Source organism: Spea bombifrons, chromosome 3 (genome assembly GCF_027358695.1).
Source record: "Spea bombifrons isolate aSpeBom1 chromosome 3, aSpeBom1.2.pri, whole genome shotgun sequence".
Taxonomy (NCBI): domain Eukaryota; kingdom Metazoa; phylum Chordata; class Amphibia; order Anura; family Pelobatidae; genus Spea; species Spea bombifrons.
Genome location: NC_071089.1, coordinates 16,018,057 through 16,030,680, shown reverse-complemented (window position 1 = coordinate 16,030,680; position 12,624 = coordinate 16,018,057). Strand labels below are relative to the sequence as shown.

Here is a 12,624-nt window from a genome sequence, read left to right as displayed (position 1 = left end):
TCTCATTATGAATTGTCGTTCATAATAAGCAGCGACATTGTGCCCAGAACTTGTTGTAAAACGTCTAGAAGGTATAACCTTAACCATCTCTTTATTTAACCGTAATCACAGTAGTCTCATTAGATCAGGTTTAAAACATACAGAATACTTGCAGAGATGATACACACCTACGGCAGACAGTAATGAGCGTCTTTGGGATTTCTGAATCTCATCGGAAAATGAATTACAAAAGTTTTGCTTGAAAAAATACATATATGGGGCAAACAGATACAGGTGTTCCTAGGTATGCAATGTACAAGGTCCCCTAGGACTCAGACAGGCAGGGCTGGGGGCTGCACCTGAGAATCAGAAAGAGGGGTATAAGAGTTTAATAAAAAATTTTATATTCTTCTTGGTTCTTTTCCTGCCAGTGTTTACATAACTATCAAGCAGGACATTGCCACAAACTGTGCTGTGGCGAAGAGAACGAGGCATGTAGCATGTTTTATAGTACAAACATATCCTAGATTTAACTACCGTATTTATCGGCGCATAACATGCACTTTTTTAAACTAAAATATGAAGTTGAAACCCTACCTGCGTGTTATACGCCGATAAATCCTAGAGCTGCACAATCTTTCCCTGCACAGCTCTCTCGCACGCCCTCTCTGATGCCGGGATCCGGATGATGAAGTCACTCCGGCCCCGGCATCAGCACAAAAAGTAAAACGCTGGAAGATAAAGAGGACCCATACCAGATCTCCCAAACGGTAGGGAGTAATATATAAAATTAATGTGTGTGTGTGTGTGTGTCTGAGTGTGTGCTTGTGTGTCTCTGAGTGTGTTTGTGTGTGTCTGGCTGCGTGTGTGTCTGAGTGTGTGTGTGGTTTCCCAGATAGCAGTGATTCTGATGAACTTTTTTTTGTTCAAAGAGGTGCTTTTTCTTTCATATTTGCCTTATACGTGGTATAAATGTTATAATAAATGTTATAATGTAACAAATATTATTCCAACATTAAGTTCATAGCATCCAAGTTTAAATTTATTTTTTCTTACTCAAATTTCCTTGTTAAAATGGGGTTGCGTGTTATACACCAGTGCGTGTTATACGCCGATAGATATGGTATATATTCTAAAGTTTATGTCTTAAGTGGATTTTGTTTTAAAAATTACACCTGTATATTGTTTATACATTTTAAGTAAATTCTCCTCCAGGCATACATGAACTACAGTGATGTCTCGTTTCTTTAATGCGAATGTCTACAAACAACTCAGAAGCAGATGAGGTTACATTACATATATGATACAATGGATTACGACCTGTAAAATGTTCAGACCTACCTAGCATTAGTGCCATAAACATCTAATGCGACATTAGATACAAAAGAACATGAGTGAAGAAACAGTGTTCATTCTGATGTATCTATTAAAGAAACATACAGCCAATGTATCATTTGTGAAAAAGTAATTGTCCCCTTTGACACAAAACCTGGTTATGCCACTATTAGCAGAAATAACTGCAGTCTGGTCTTATACAACCAAACGATGTAACTCCTCCATGCACAACTGCCTTTACTCTGTGACCAGCCACAACCTGTTAATGGGGTTTAGGTACGAACTTCAACCAGGCCACAGCGTCACATTTTTTTTTCTTCAATCATTCTTGAACCTTGACACCACCCCCAACACACGTATTGACTGTAGACAGCATGCCGTATTTATAGCACACCCCACGTCAACCACTTTTTTGGCTCATCTGCCAATAGAATGTTGTTCCTGAAGAAACTTACTACTTTGCCAAGAATCCCAAATTTTGTCCAGTGTCTATCTGTTGGTGAAGGCATGAATACTGACCTTTACAGATCCCAGGATGATGTGTCGGGGTCATCGATGGCTTACAAGATGATTTTACACTCTCGTACCTCCCAACATTTCAAAATGTGACACTTTTTTTTTTTTTTTTTTTTTTCGCGGAACTCACCGATACAAGCAATTGCACTTTAAAATGTCGACCTTGCATCGCCACGTAAAACACGCTTCTTTTTGCCAGCACAGTCATACATCTTACACACTGAATTGAATTCCCATGAGGCTCAGTCAGACATACTACTTCCATGATGCTGGCTGAGCGTCATGGGAAGTGCAGCAACAGTAAAGCTGCAGATGCTAGCTATGAGCTAAAATTCCTATGGTTCTCAGTCCGCTAGGAGTCCAGCATAATGCTTGCTGAGCATCATTGTTAGAGTAGTCCACAGCAGCAGAGATTTCTTTAAATTAAAAAAGGCTAACGTTAGCATCCCTCCCAGGACCCTTTCACACTGCCTCTACACACACCTGCCCATAAACACACACATACATACAAGTACATTGCCCTTACACACACACATATACACTGCCCTTACACACACACACATATACACTGCCCTTAAACACAAACATATACATGTACACTGCCCTTAAACATACATATATACACATACACTGCCCTTACACACCTGCTAACAAATACCTATACTGCTCTTACACATACACAAGCTTATAAACACATACATTCACTGCCCTTACACCTCTTTCTCCCCATCTCTTACCTCTTCCTCCAGCCTCCATCCTGTATCCTGCATCCTGTGGTGGGAGCGCAAGGTCTTTACTGCTCCCTCTTCACTATGCGCCGGCTATTGCTGAAGAACGTAGGGATGACGTCATATCCCCACGCTTGGCATTATTTGCCGGCACACAGTGATTAAGGAGCAGTAAAGTGAGGTCTGAAGTGACAGACCTCGGGCTCCCTAATGTTGAGCAGACTAGTGGGAGATCGTGATCTCCCAACTAGTCTGCAGGCTGCAGCTGCTGATCGGGCCTCTGTGCCCCCCGCAGCTGCACCTGAGGTGAGCATCGCTCTCGTCTCACTCGTCAAAGCGGGACAGAGGAAGGGATAGGCGGGACAGAGACCGAAAATCGGGACAGTTGGGGGGCATGCACTCTGCTCTCTGACAGATTTTGGAAGGATGGCCACTCATTTTTCTCCCACATTTTATTTGCCATAAATAACATTGGGGAATGTTTATAGGTGAAATAAAACTGGCTCTTTACAGGGGAGGAATTGTCATACTCATGTACACGTTATTAGTACATGTTGTTAGAGTAACTGCATTTTAAAATGTATCTGTTTCACTGCTTTCCTAACACTATGGCAAAATTACTGTTAACATTGCTACAATGCATAAGGGGAACCTCTGTTTTATTTATTGAATTTCAAGAATAAAAAAATTCTCTACTCTCACTGCAGCAAACATGACTAATGAGCAGACTCTGTTCATCATTAAGAGTTCAACACGTGTATTACCGTGTTTTAGAGGACACAATGTGCACCTTAGAAAAAAATAAATTATAATCCAAGAGAAACATCAGCTAAAAGTTACACTACTTAAACTTTCTAAAGATACCTAGAAGACATTACTTGGTCTTCATTAGTAAAAAGTTAAAGGGGCACGCCAGCCATCATATGTACTTTAATGCGTATGATAGGTCCGGCCTGTAAATGCGGAATGCCCACATCGAATGACAGATTTCCACCCTTTTATGTCTGAAGACTTCATGCCTAGCTTTCCTATTTATGAATATATTAGTCTGTGTAACAGTCTGGATTTGCGTTTAAAGCATATGGTTCATACACCAGGTGTTTTCTCATATAAATATCATCTGCATCATGTAGCTCTTTAAACCATCTGCTGTTTCTTTCCAACCTTACACCTCCTCTCACTGGTAGAATTGCCTGATTCATTTTCAGTATTCTTAAATCAGGCATATTTTTGAAATTCTTACCGTACTAAAATGATGAAATACAGAGGCAACCTCTTATATAAATAAAAGTATCAATTTCCACATGAACAGAAATAGATATTAACAAAAATTAAAGGGTTATACTTCTACTAAGCACAAATGTTTTTTATAATAGTAGAGCGCATGCATTGGCAAAATTCTTATGCTTACAGCAATGTAGTGAAGGAAGAAATACTTCGTATGCCTCCCATTTCAAATGTTCAAAGGTGGATGCTTAGAGTGTGCTTGATCTCTTGAGTGTTAACTAAGCTGCCCGCCACCAGCCCAGATCCTTTGACAGCGACGTTGGTTGCATATATGGAAAGGCCAGCCCAAACAGCCATTAAGGTGTACGAGTAAGGCATTTAGAGGAAGAATAGTCAGAGACAAAGCAGAGAAACCAGAAAGCGTAATGTGGTATAAACAGCAATAGGCCAGGTTTGCTGTGACTTTCTCTCTTCATCTGCACCTCTGCGGACATAACTTCCAGGCGATTGGAAAGAGGACATAACCAGAAGCTCTGTCATTTTGCCCTAGGATAACCCTGTGTAAACTGGGAGAGCTTCCTCTTGCCTGATTGGAGGATCAGGGGACAAGACATCACACAAAGTTCTGCCAATTTGCATATTACCTTGCGTGAATGTGCGCCAAAATGGCAGAGCTTCTGGTGAAGCCCTCTCCCTTGATTTTCGTCTGAAACAAACAGGCAGGAAATGGAATTTGTTGTCTGAGAACAAACGGGCCAAAAACGTCCCGAAAAAGTTGTCTGAATCATTTTTGGCCTGTTTGCACAAGTCTAATAATCCAGACCCTCCTGAAACATCTGTGATGAGCAATGTAGGGCAATAGAGCTCTAATTCACAATAATTGAAAGACTATTCAAAAAAGTGGTATAAAGAGAAAGCCCCAGCTGTCCTTAAAAACATTATATATAATTTGTGTAGGTAAGCACAGGACATAGCAAATACTTTCCCAGTGTTATCTGGGAATCATGTTAAAGGAGTTTTCAAGAGTCTTACTATTTTATTGATATTGGCATCTTCAGGATTCTGTAATCAATATCTGGCATCATTTGTGAAGCACACTTGCTGACATAAGATCAAAATGAGAGGATATAAATTTAAAATATTGATCAATTATATACTAAACATACTATTGATTACATTGAAGTGTTCATTTTTGCTACAATCCAATCTGGCCTCCCATATTGTGAACAAAGCAACAGCGCGCACTGAATCTTGAGCTAAAACAAATATAATGCCGATTCCCATTTACAGGCCCAAAAAACCATGCGCGGGTTTGCCCTTAATATGTATGTGGTGACATGACGTGAAGTGCGTGTTACATGCATAGATGTATGATGTCACAATATGTCCTGTCCATTGAATGGAATGGCCTAATTTGGTACTCTACATGCAGTAACCTTAATAAAAAAATAACTACATTTAGCATCTATATGATACATGAGTGCTTAATACCCAATTTTAAAAGAATTGTTAAAAGCCAATATTTGTGTAAAGGTGCAAAGACAAAAAGCCTGTTAACATTTTAAAGCTATGTCCTAATCTAAAAGATATATCAAACAATCATTATGTTTTTATCAAACACAGAGGTAATAATAAGATGCTTATACATCACTCGGGCTTTAATACATGAACATTTGCAATTATAATTTCTGAAACTGCCATAAGGCACAAGATGAAAAGAAAATCTAACCTCTCTTTCCATATTGAGACGCTGAGCATTCATTATGCATTAAAGTCAAGCGAGTTTCAGTATAATAACCTGCCAATTTAAAGTAATTATGGCTCCAAACATTTATCTATGTTACCACAGCTATATCTATATGTTACACCGTGAAAAGGACAAGAGGATAACACTTTGCAGTGATCAGCAAGCAGAGAAATAAGACAGGTAAAAAGGAGCCAAAATAGTCATGGACGATGTTCCAAAGTATACATGCTGTAAAGTTTTCAATGCAAGGGATAGGAGGGACTCCACTGAAATAGTATCCATTACAAAAGGTAGAAAATACATTCACATTGATAAAATTCTTAAAATATAATTTCATAAAATACCTGTGAAAAGGCTGCAAAAGCTTTTCAACTGGGGCAAAAACCTGGATAAATCTTCACCTCCCATACTTTCTGATTTTTGTCAGTTTATGGACTCCATGATACCTCCGGATAGGCTATTTTCATGTGATGTTTATCATATATCACTTCATATTAAATGGTGAGCAGCATACTTACGCTACCCTTATCCTAACTTTGGATTGATAAAGGAAAGGAATCCTAAGAGAATATCACATTGTTAACGAAAAGCAAACAGTTTCGGGAGTAAATATAGCACAAGACCTTCCGATTACCCTTTTTATCACTCATGTAATGGATATTCCCCATTCCTTACATTCAGTCTCTGAAACGCCTTTAACAATAACCAGCTTTTTAGTTTCTTCCTATAAAATGCACTTGTACCTGCAGCCCCAAGAATATAAGCGTACATTCAAATGGAAATAAAACTTTAAAAATAAACAGCGGCTACAGCCTTTAACTACAGGAAACAAACAACTCTAAAAAGAAAATAAAGTGATTTAACAATGCCAATTCTCATTCATTATGCATCTGGGTGCCGAGAATCAAGCAGCTCATTGCTATTCACTATGCAGTTACTAAACTATTGTGTTTGCAGTAAGTTCTTCACTTCTAACCTTCCAACCTGCAACTAAAATGGACGCTGGATCTGCGGTGTTATTTTTATGTGTCATCAAAACTGTGTCAAGAACATTTTACTACTATTAGCACGGAACATTTGGCACAGAAACTGGAAAAGATTGATCTCCGTATGACGCAAAGTATTATGAGAAGAGAGATTTTTGTGGGGGTGTACGGCCATGAAATCCTTACAGGTTTCCTCAATAATAAGCAAAACATTCTCAGAAAAGAGTCACAATCAATTACATTCTGGCTTCTGACAAAGACTGCTAAAAAAAATCCTGCAATGATTAAGGAGACAGTCATGTGCGGCCGGCAGACCAGTTAGCTTAGAGATACTTAAATTGAGTATATTTTAAGATAGTGTTGTAATTTATGTAATAAAGTATTTCTTCTACATTTTACATCACGTTTTATATTATATTTATATACATATACTCCATACACTGGATCCACTCTGCTGTTCATCACCTTAACCCCTTCAGGGCAAACTGCGTCTTCCCTAGAAGACGGCAGTTTTTTTTAAATATTTAATTGAGGGGGGGTGGCTGCTACGGAGGGACACCCAGCGGTCAGTAGCAGCCGCCCCTCGCGATCCCAGCGTCCATAGCAACGCTGGGATCGCGCATCATCGATGACGTACCTGGTACGTCCCGGTCTGCCGGAGACCTTTAACCCGGAAGTACCAGGTACGTCCCGGTCTTGAAGGGGCTAAAGGGGGGAGTACTGCCCTAAGTCAGTACAGGTTACAGGCTCTAGGCAAGGGGAGACGCTAACTGTAGCCACCTCTTTCTGAGAGCATTTCTGATGTGTTGCAATTCTGCTCTATGTGATTTTATCCATTTGTAGACATCTCCATTCAAGTACAATTGGGTGTGTGATCCCTAATCATACCAGGCGTTGATGATTTGAGTCAGTCTTTGTCTGTGAGTTTTTTTATACATTTTTTTTTTTATTTGCTATATTTTATCATACAGCAGGGGCATCCAACATATGGGAGATCGGCAGCCAGGGCAACCAGGATCACAAGAGCCCTGCTGCTTACCTGCGGGAGAGGTCTTTTGTACTCCACAGAGGAAGCAGAACCCAGCAGAGTCACGTGAATGCACGTGACATGACATGACTCTGCTCCAGTCCTGCTTCCTCTGTGCAGTACAAGAGAATGCAGAGGGAGGCCGAGCCCCCTGCTGAAGTCTGTGAGCGGCATCGAAAGAGCTGCAGTGCAGGTAAAGGTGTGGGGGAGGGTGTTTGAATGAGTATGCGTGATTGAGGGAATGAGTCTGTGAATGAATGAATTAGTGTGTGTGTGTGATAGCATGGATGTGTAAGTGCTGGAACCTTGGCATGATGGGACTGTGATTGCTGTTAGCAATCACACTCCTATCATGCCAGGTCAGCCAGTACATGCTGAAACCTGGCTAGCTGCCCCCTTGTGTATTGATGCTGCCAGCAGTATGGGGTCTGCACATCACTTACAGCCACCCTGTACCAGCATGTACTGGCTGACTTGACATGATAGGAGTATGATTGCTAACAGCAATCACAGTACCATCATACCTAGGTTCCAGCATTTACTGGTTGCCTGGGTATAAAAGGAGTGCGATTGCTATCATGCCAAGTCATATTGTTGAATGTCTTTGTCCATCTGTGTTACTTACTTTTAATAAAAGTGTGGTTAACACACCAAAAGTGGACAAAAAAAAAATACAACAATATTAATTTATATATGAATGTTCACAGCAATCACACTCTTATGCCCAGCCAACCAGTACATGCTGGAATCTGGGTATGCCTGAGATTACGGTTAATAATATAATATATATTTATATATATATATATATATATATATATATATATATATAACCATTGTTATTTTTTTTTTTGGTACAATTTTGGTGTGTAACTTTTAAAAAAGTGTGGGATTTTTTATTATTTTTTAAAGGTGATTCAATTTTTTATCATTGAATATAGACAATCCAGATCACTGGATAGCAATGCACAGACATAAAAGTTCAGATTCAGCACCTTGTTTCACAATACACATGCCAGGGTGCCAGCCCTACTATGGAGCAGAGTGGGGCAATTGCCCCAGGTGGCACTTTTGAAGAGGTGGCACTTTGCCGCCCCAAGAAATGCTTTAGGACAACGCAGCCGGCAGCAAGCTATTATTAGCTTGTCTGCGGTCTACGGAGCTAATGCACGCTGCGCAGAGCTTCTTCTCCTCCGTGATTGGAGGTCAGCTCTTGCGTGGCAGCATTAGTTTCCCGGAGAGCGCGGTGATGTCAGGCCTCACGTCAGTGCTCACGCACGGGGGGAGCGTGCACAATGTCTTGGGACGATGTTGTCGGGGGCTGACAACAAACGAGAGGCCTGGCAGCTTTGCATGTGGTTTCTCACAGGCAGGAGAGGGCTGGCCCTGGGGAAGGGGGGCAACTTCACCCACAGGCCGATTTAACACTCTTAAAAAAGGGCCAGTATGTCAGTAGCTAGAAAGAAGCTAAGAGAGTAAATGAGTGAAGCAGAGAGCAAGTGAGTAAAAGTTAGACGGTAAGGGAGGTAGGGTGAGAGTGTGCAAGTATGTGTCAGCGTGAGCTTGTAAGTTTGTGTAAGTGTGACACTATGTGTGTAAATACGTGTGCCGCTGTGTATATTAGTTCCTAGTGGGGTCTCTTGGCTTTGCCTGCCCCCTGGGCCAGAAAGTGCTAGCACTCTCTTGTTCACAGAGATCAAAGAGTGTTAAAACATCAATTGTTTGATAGGAAAAATAACAAAAAGATTACTTTTCTGTTTATTAGTGAATGTTTTAAGTTCATTAAAGACAGCTATTTACTCTTTATGTTTATTTTAAGCTTATACTTTTTTTCTAATTTGCAGATGTCAATCTGTTTCGATATGTGAATGAAATCTGTACAATAAGCAGCTACTAAAACCAGAAAGCCTCATTAAAATAACTCTTGCCTGCATCATCCGCTAGAGGTCCTGATGAGGCAGGTGTTGAAGGCATGTTGAAGTCATCTCCCCGAATACCATCAGGAGGCTCTCTCTGCTGAGCGCTGTGCGATATGTCGTAAGTCCAGGAGATATCCAATACATTGCTAGATTCAGATGCCTGACTTGGCGTGGCTCCCTTTTGTTCCATTCTATCTAACAGAAAGAAGAAAAATAGAATATTTATATACCCCAATACAAACTACTTAAGAGTTTTTCATATTTATAGAAAAATGCTGAAAAATATATGAATGTATAATGTGTCGTAACATCAGTACTCTTTGGTCGGGGACTAATATTTCAACGGGTAACGTTTCACATAAACCACCTCAATACGGTTTCTGTCAACATAGACAAATTTAGTGCACAGAGTTAAAACAGTTAGAATTTTTGAGAAGCATTTTAATATTAGGTATTTATTGACACTGTTTGATGAACCACATACCCTACTAACAAACAATGCTTATTCCTTTCTATCTTGTACTCTATACGGTACATTTTATTTTACATACATAAATAAGTAATCTTCTTTCCATCTGAGATGCAGGTTATACTAAGAATTATGATTTCTTTCTTCTGATTGAAAAAGTTTACTATTTCCCCTGATTTCATCTACATAGGAGTGATACTCGCCAAGTTCAGGCGCTGTGTTTGGGTGGCAAAACTGTAGTATTGTTCTGTAATCCAATAAAACTAAAATTTCAGGTAACCAAACCCTATGCATTTTATATTTTTAAAAGGAGTAAAGAAATAGAAACAAAATATAAAGATCCTTAAATATCATTGGAAGCCTAAAACCATTGGAATTTTCACTTTCCCACATTGTGACAAGAAAATAATTATCTATGAATTAGCCATTTCCAATGTTTACAACTTTTTTTATTAGGTGAACAGATTTTAAAAATTATGTATTTTTCTCCCTACACATCAAATTTGGTGGGGAATCCGTTAAAGGAACTGCAATTTAATTGATGTAAAGTCAAAATTAAGTAAGAATTGTGAAACTTGTTTTCAGGCATATTTGGTGCTTGCATTGCTCACAGACGTCTTTTATATATTTTATTCATAAAAGCCACTGGGTGGCAGCATAACATACAACATACAAAGCCATTCAAAATATGCTACACTATATGGCCAAAAGTATGTGGACTTACAGTGCCAGGTGACCCGATCAGGGTCTCTATCGTCCCAGAGATTCCACATCACGGGAATTCCCTGGCAACACCAGTGATAGATAACGTTGCCGGACGTAAAGGCTTTCTAGATTGCTGTTACAGTTGATCAGGCAACTCAGCCACAAATTGTGACCTCAGCTGTCAGGGGTGAGACTAGGCTGAGATAAGTTATTGTTGATATTCTGTGTGATTTTAGCACACCTTCCTATCCATCTATTCATTTTCTTATTAGGATTTTTTTTCTTCATATGGTACATACACATTTATGTTCTGTCTGCAGCAAAAGAGCAGACACGGATGCTCTATTATTGGTGGAGATGATGTCTCTGCGATTTGTTAACTGGCCAGGGAGCTGTTACCCAGCCATGTTTAATACATTTTGGTGAACCCAACTACTACTGAAAAACTGATGTATAAGTTATGCGAGTACATTAACAAAGCAGGGGAATTGTGATTGCACATATCGCAAAAAAGGTTTTTGGGTACAGGATAACCCAGTAGATGACTTATCTAACATTATCATATTAATTTAGGTGGGAAGAAAAAGGGCACATGTCAATCAAGTTCCGCATCTTTATTGTTCTTGCGCTAAGGTGCCTTTTGTTTTTCTAATGTAAACCAATTTAACCCTTCCAGTCTTCCTTTATAAGAAAAAAAACGCCTGTGCACATCAACAGTAAAACAGTAAGAACAGTAAACCACTCAAAAGGTGTTGAGAGCTTATACAGGACTACTGGATAGTGCACACATTGGGTTTATTCAGTACATTAAAGTTAAGATAACAGCAAATTATTTATATGAATTCATTAAAATGTATAAAAGTGAACATAAGCACAGTATGAAGGCCACAGGCTGCGTGGCCTGCAGCTTCGTGTTTAGATTTGCCGCTCTTTGGCCGAGAGGCACGCTGGGATTTTGTCCACGATAGGCAGACTGGCGGGGCGCCTCACTTACATAAAGTAGGCCTCAGGCATTGTAGTGACGCAGGACGAATTACCAAAGCCAACGGAAACCTCTATTTAAAATTAACGAGGATGAAATGTGTCAATTGTTTCCGGCAAAGATAGCCTTAACAAAAATACGATTCCATTCTAGGTATTCTGCGCATAGCTTTACCAGGGCAGCCGCACCTATTAACCTACACTTGTACTCGGCACACAGGGGGTTACTAACCACTACGCAAATGAAATGAGTTAATTATTGGAAATGTCGGCCGTGTATGACAGATATTTATATTAAAAACTTGTTTTATGTAACTATGCGTGGATTTGCATTTCTTAATACTCTGGGCCACACGGGGTTAAAGCAATCACTAGCGGGGAAATGATAGCACCTGCTGGAGGTAAATTTCTTTTAGTTTGCCGCAAATGGCTCCTCCGTAGTTCAAGGAAGTTGAATAATGGCGCCAAATTACCTCAGAAATACTTCCTTTCAACCACACTCGCTTCACAGCGCCTGTACGTCTCCCGCCTACGGCAAAAGGAACGGAAATCGATTCCCGGTGAGAGAACGGCAACAACTTCTCTGCGATTACTACGGTGGCCACACTGAGACAAACAAAAACGGCTGCAGGATTGACTTTTTACAAAGCAGTGCCTAAATATTTAGGAGTGTTTTCCAGACAATTCAATGATTATATTGTCAATCTAGTTAATCCTGAATATAAATTCCCATACGATGTAACGCTAGAGAAGTATTAACCCCTTAAGGACCGGGCTCGGTTTTTCTTTTTGTACCGTGTGGGACCGAGGCTGTTTTAATACTTTTGTGGTGCTTGTGTTCAGCTGTAATTTTCTCCTCAACCATTTAGTGTACCCACATAAGTTATATATTGGTTTTTTTTTTAGGACAAGATGGGCTTTCTTCAGATACCATTATTTTGATCGTATCATCTTATTTACTATAAAAAAAAAAAATGGTGAAAAGTTGAGAAAAAACATTTTATGACT

General features: G+C 39.8%; 1 protein-coding gene across 1 annotated transcript in view; it reads right to left on the bottom strand.

The window, feature by feature from the left end:
• SHLD1 (shieldin complex subunit 1) overlaps window positions 1-12,197 on the bottom strand; it is a 29,881-nt gene extending 17,684 nt beyond the window's left edge. The window contains exons 1-2 of the mRNA XM_053460419.1: window positions 12,090-12,197; window positions 9,471-9,656 (exon numbers count right to left, since the gene is read on the bottom strand). Coding sequence (XP_053316394.1) covers window positions 9,471-9,651 — 181 coding nt within the window. The 5' untranslated portion in view covers window positions 9,652-9,656; window positions 12,090-12,197. The remainder of the gene's footprint in view (window positions 1-9,470; window positions 9,657-12,089) is intronic.
• Window positions 12,198-12,624: the final 427 nt, after the last annotated feature.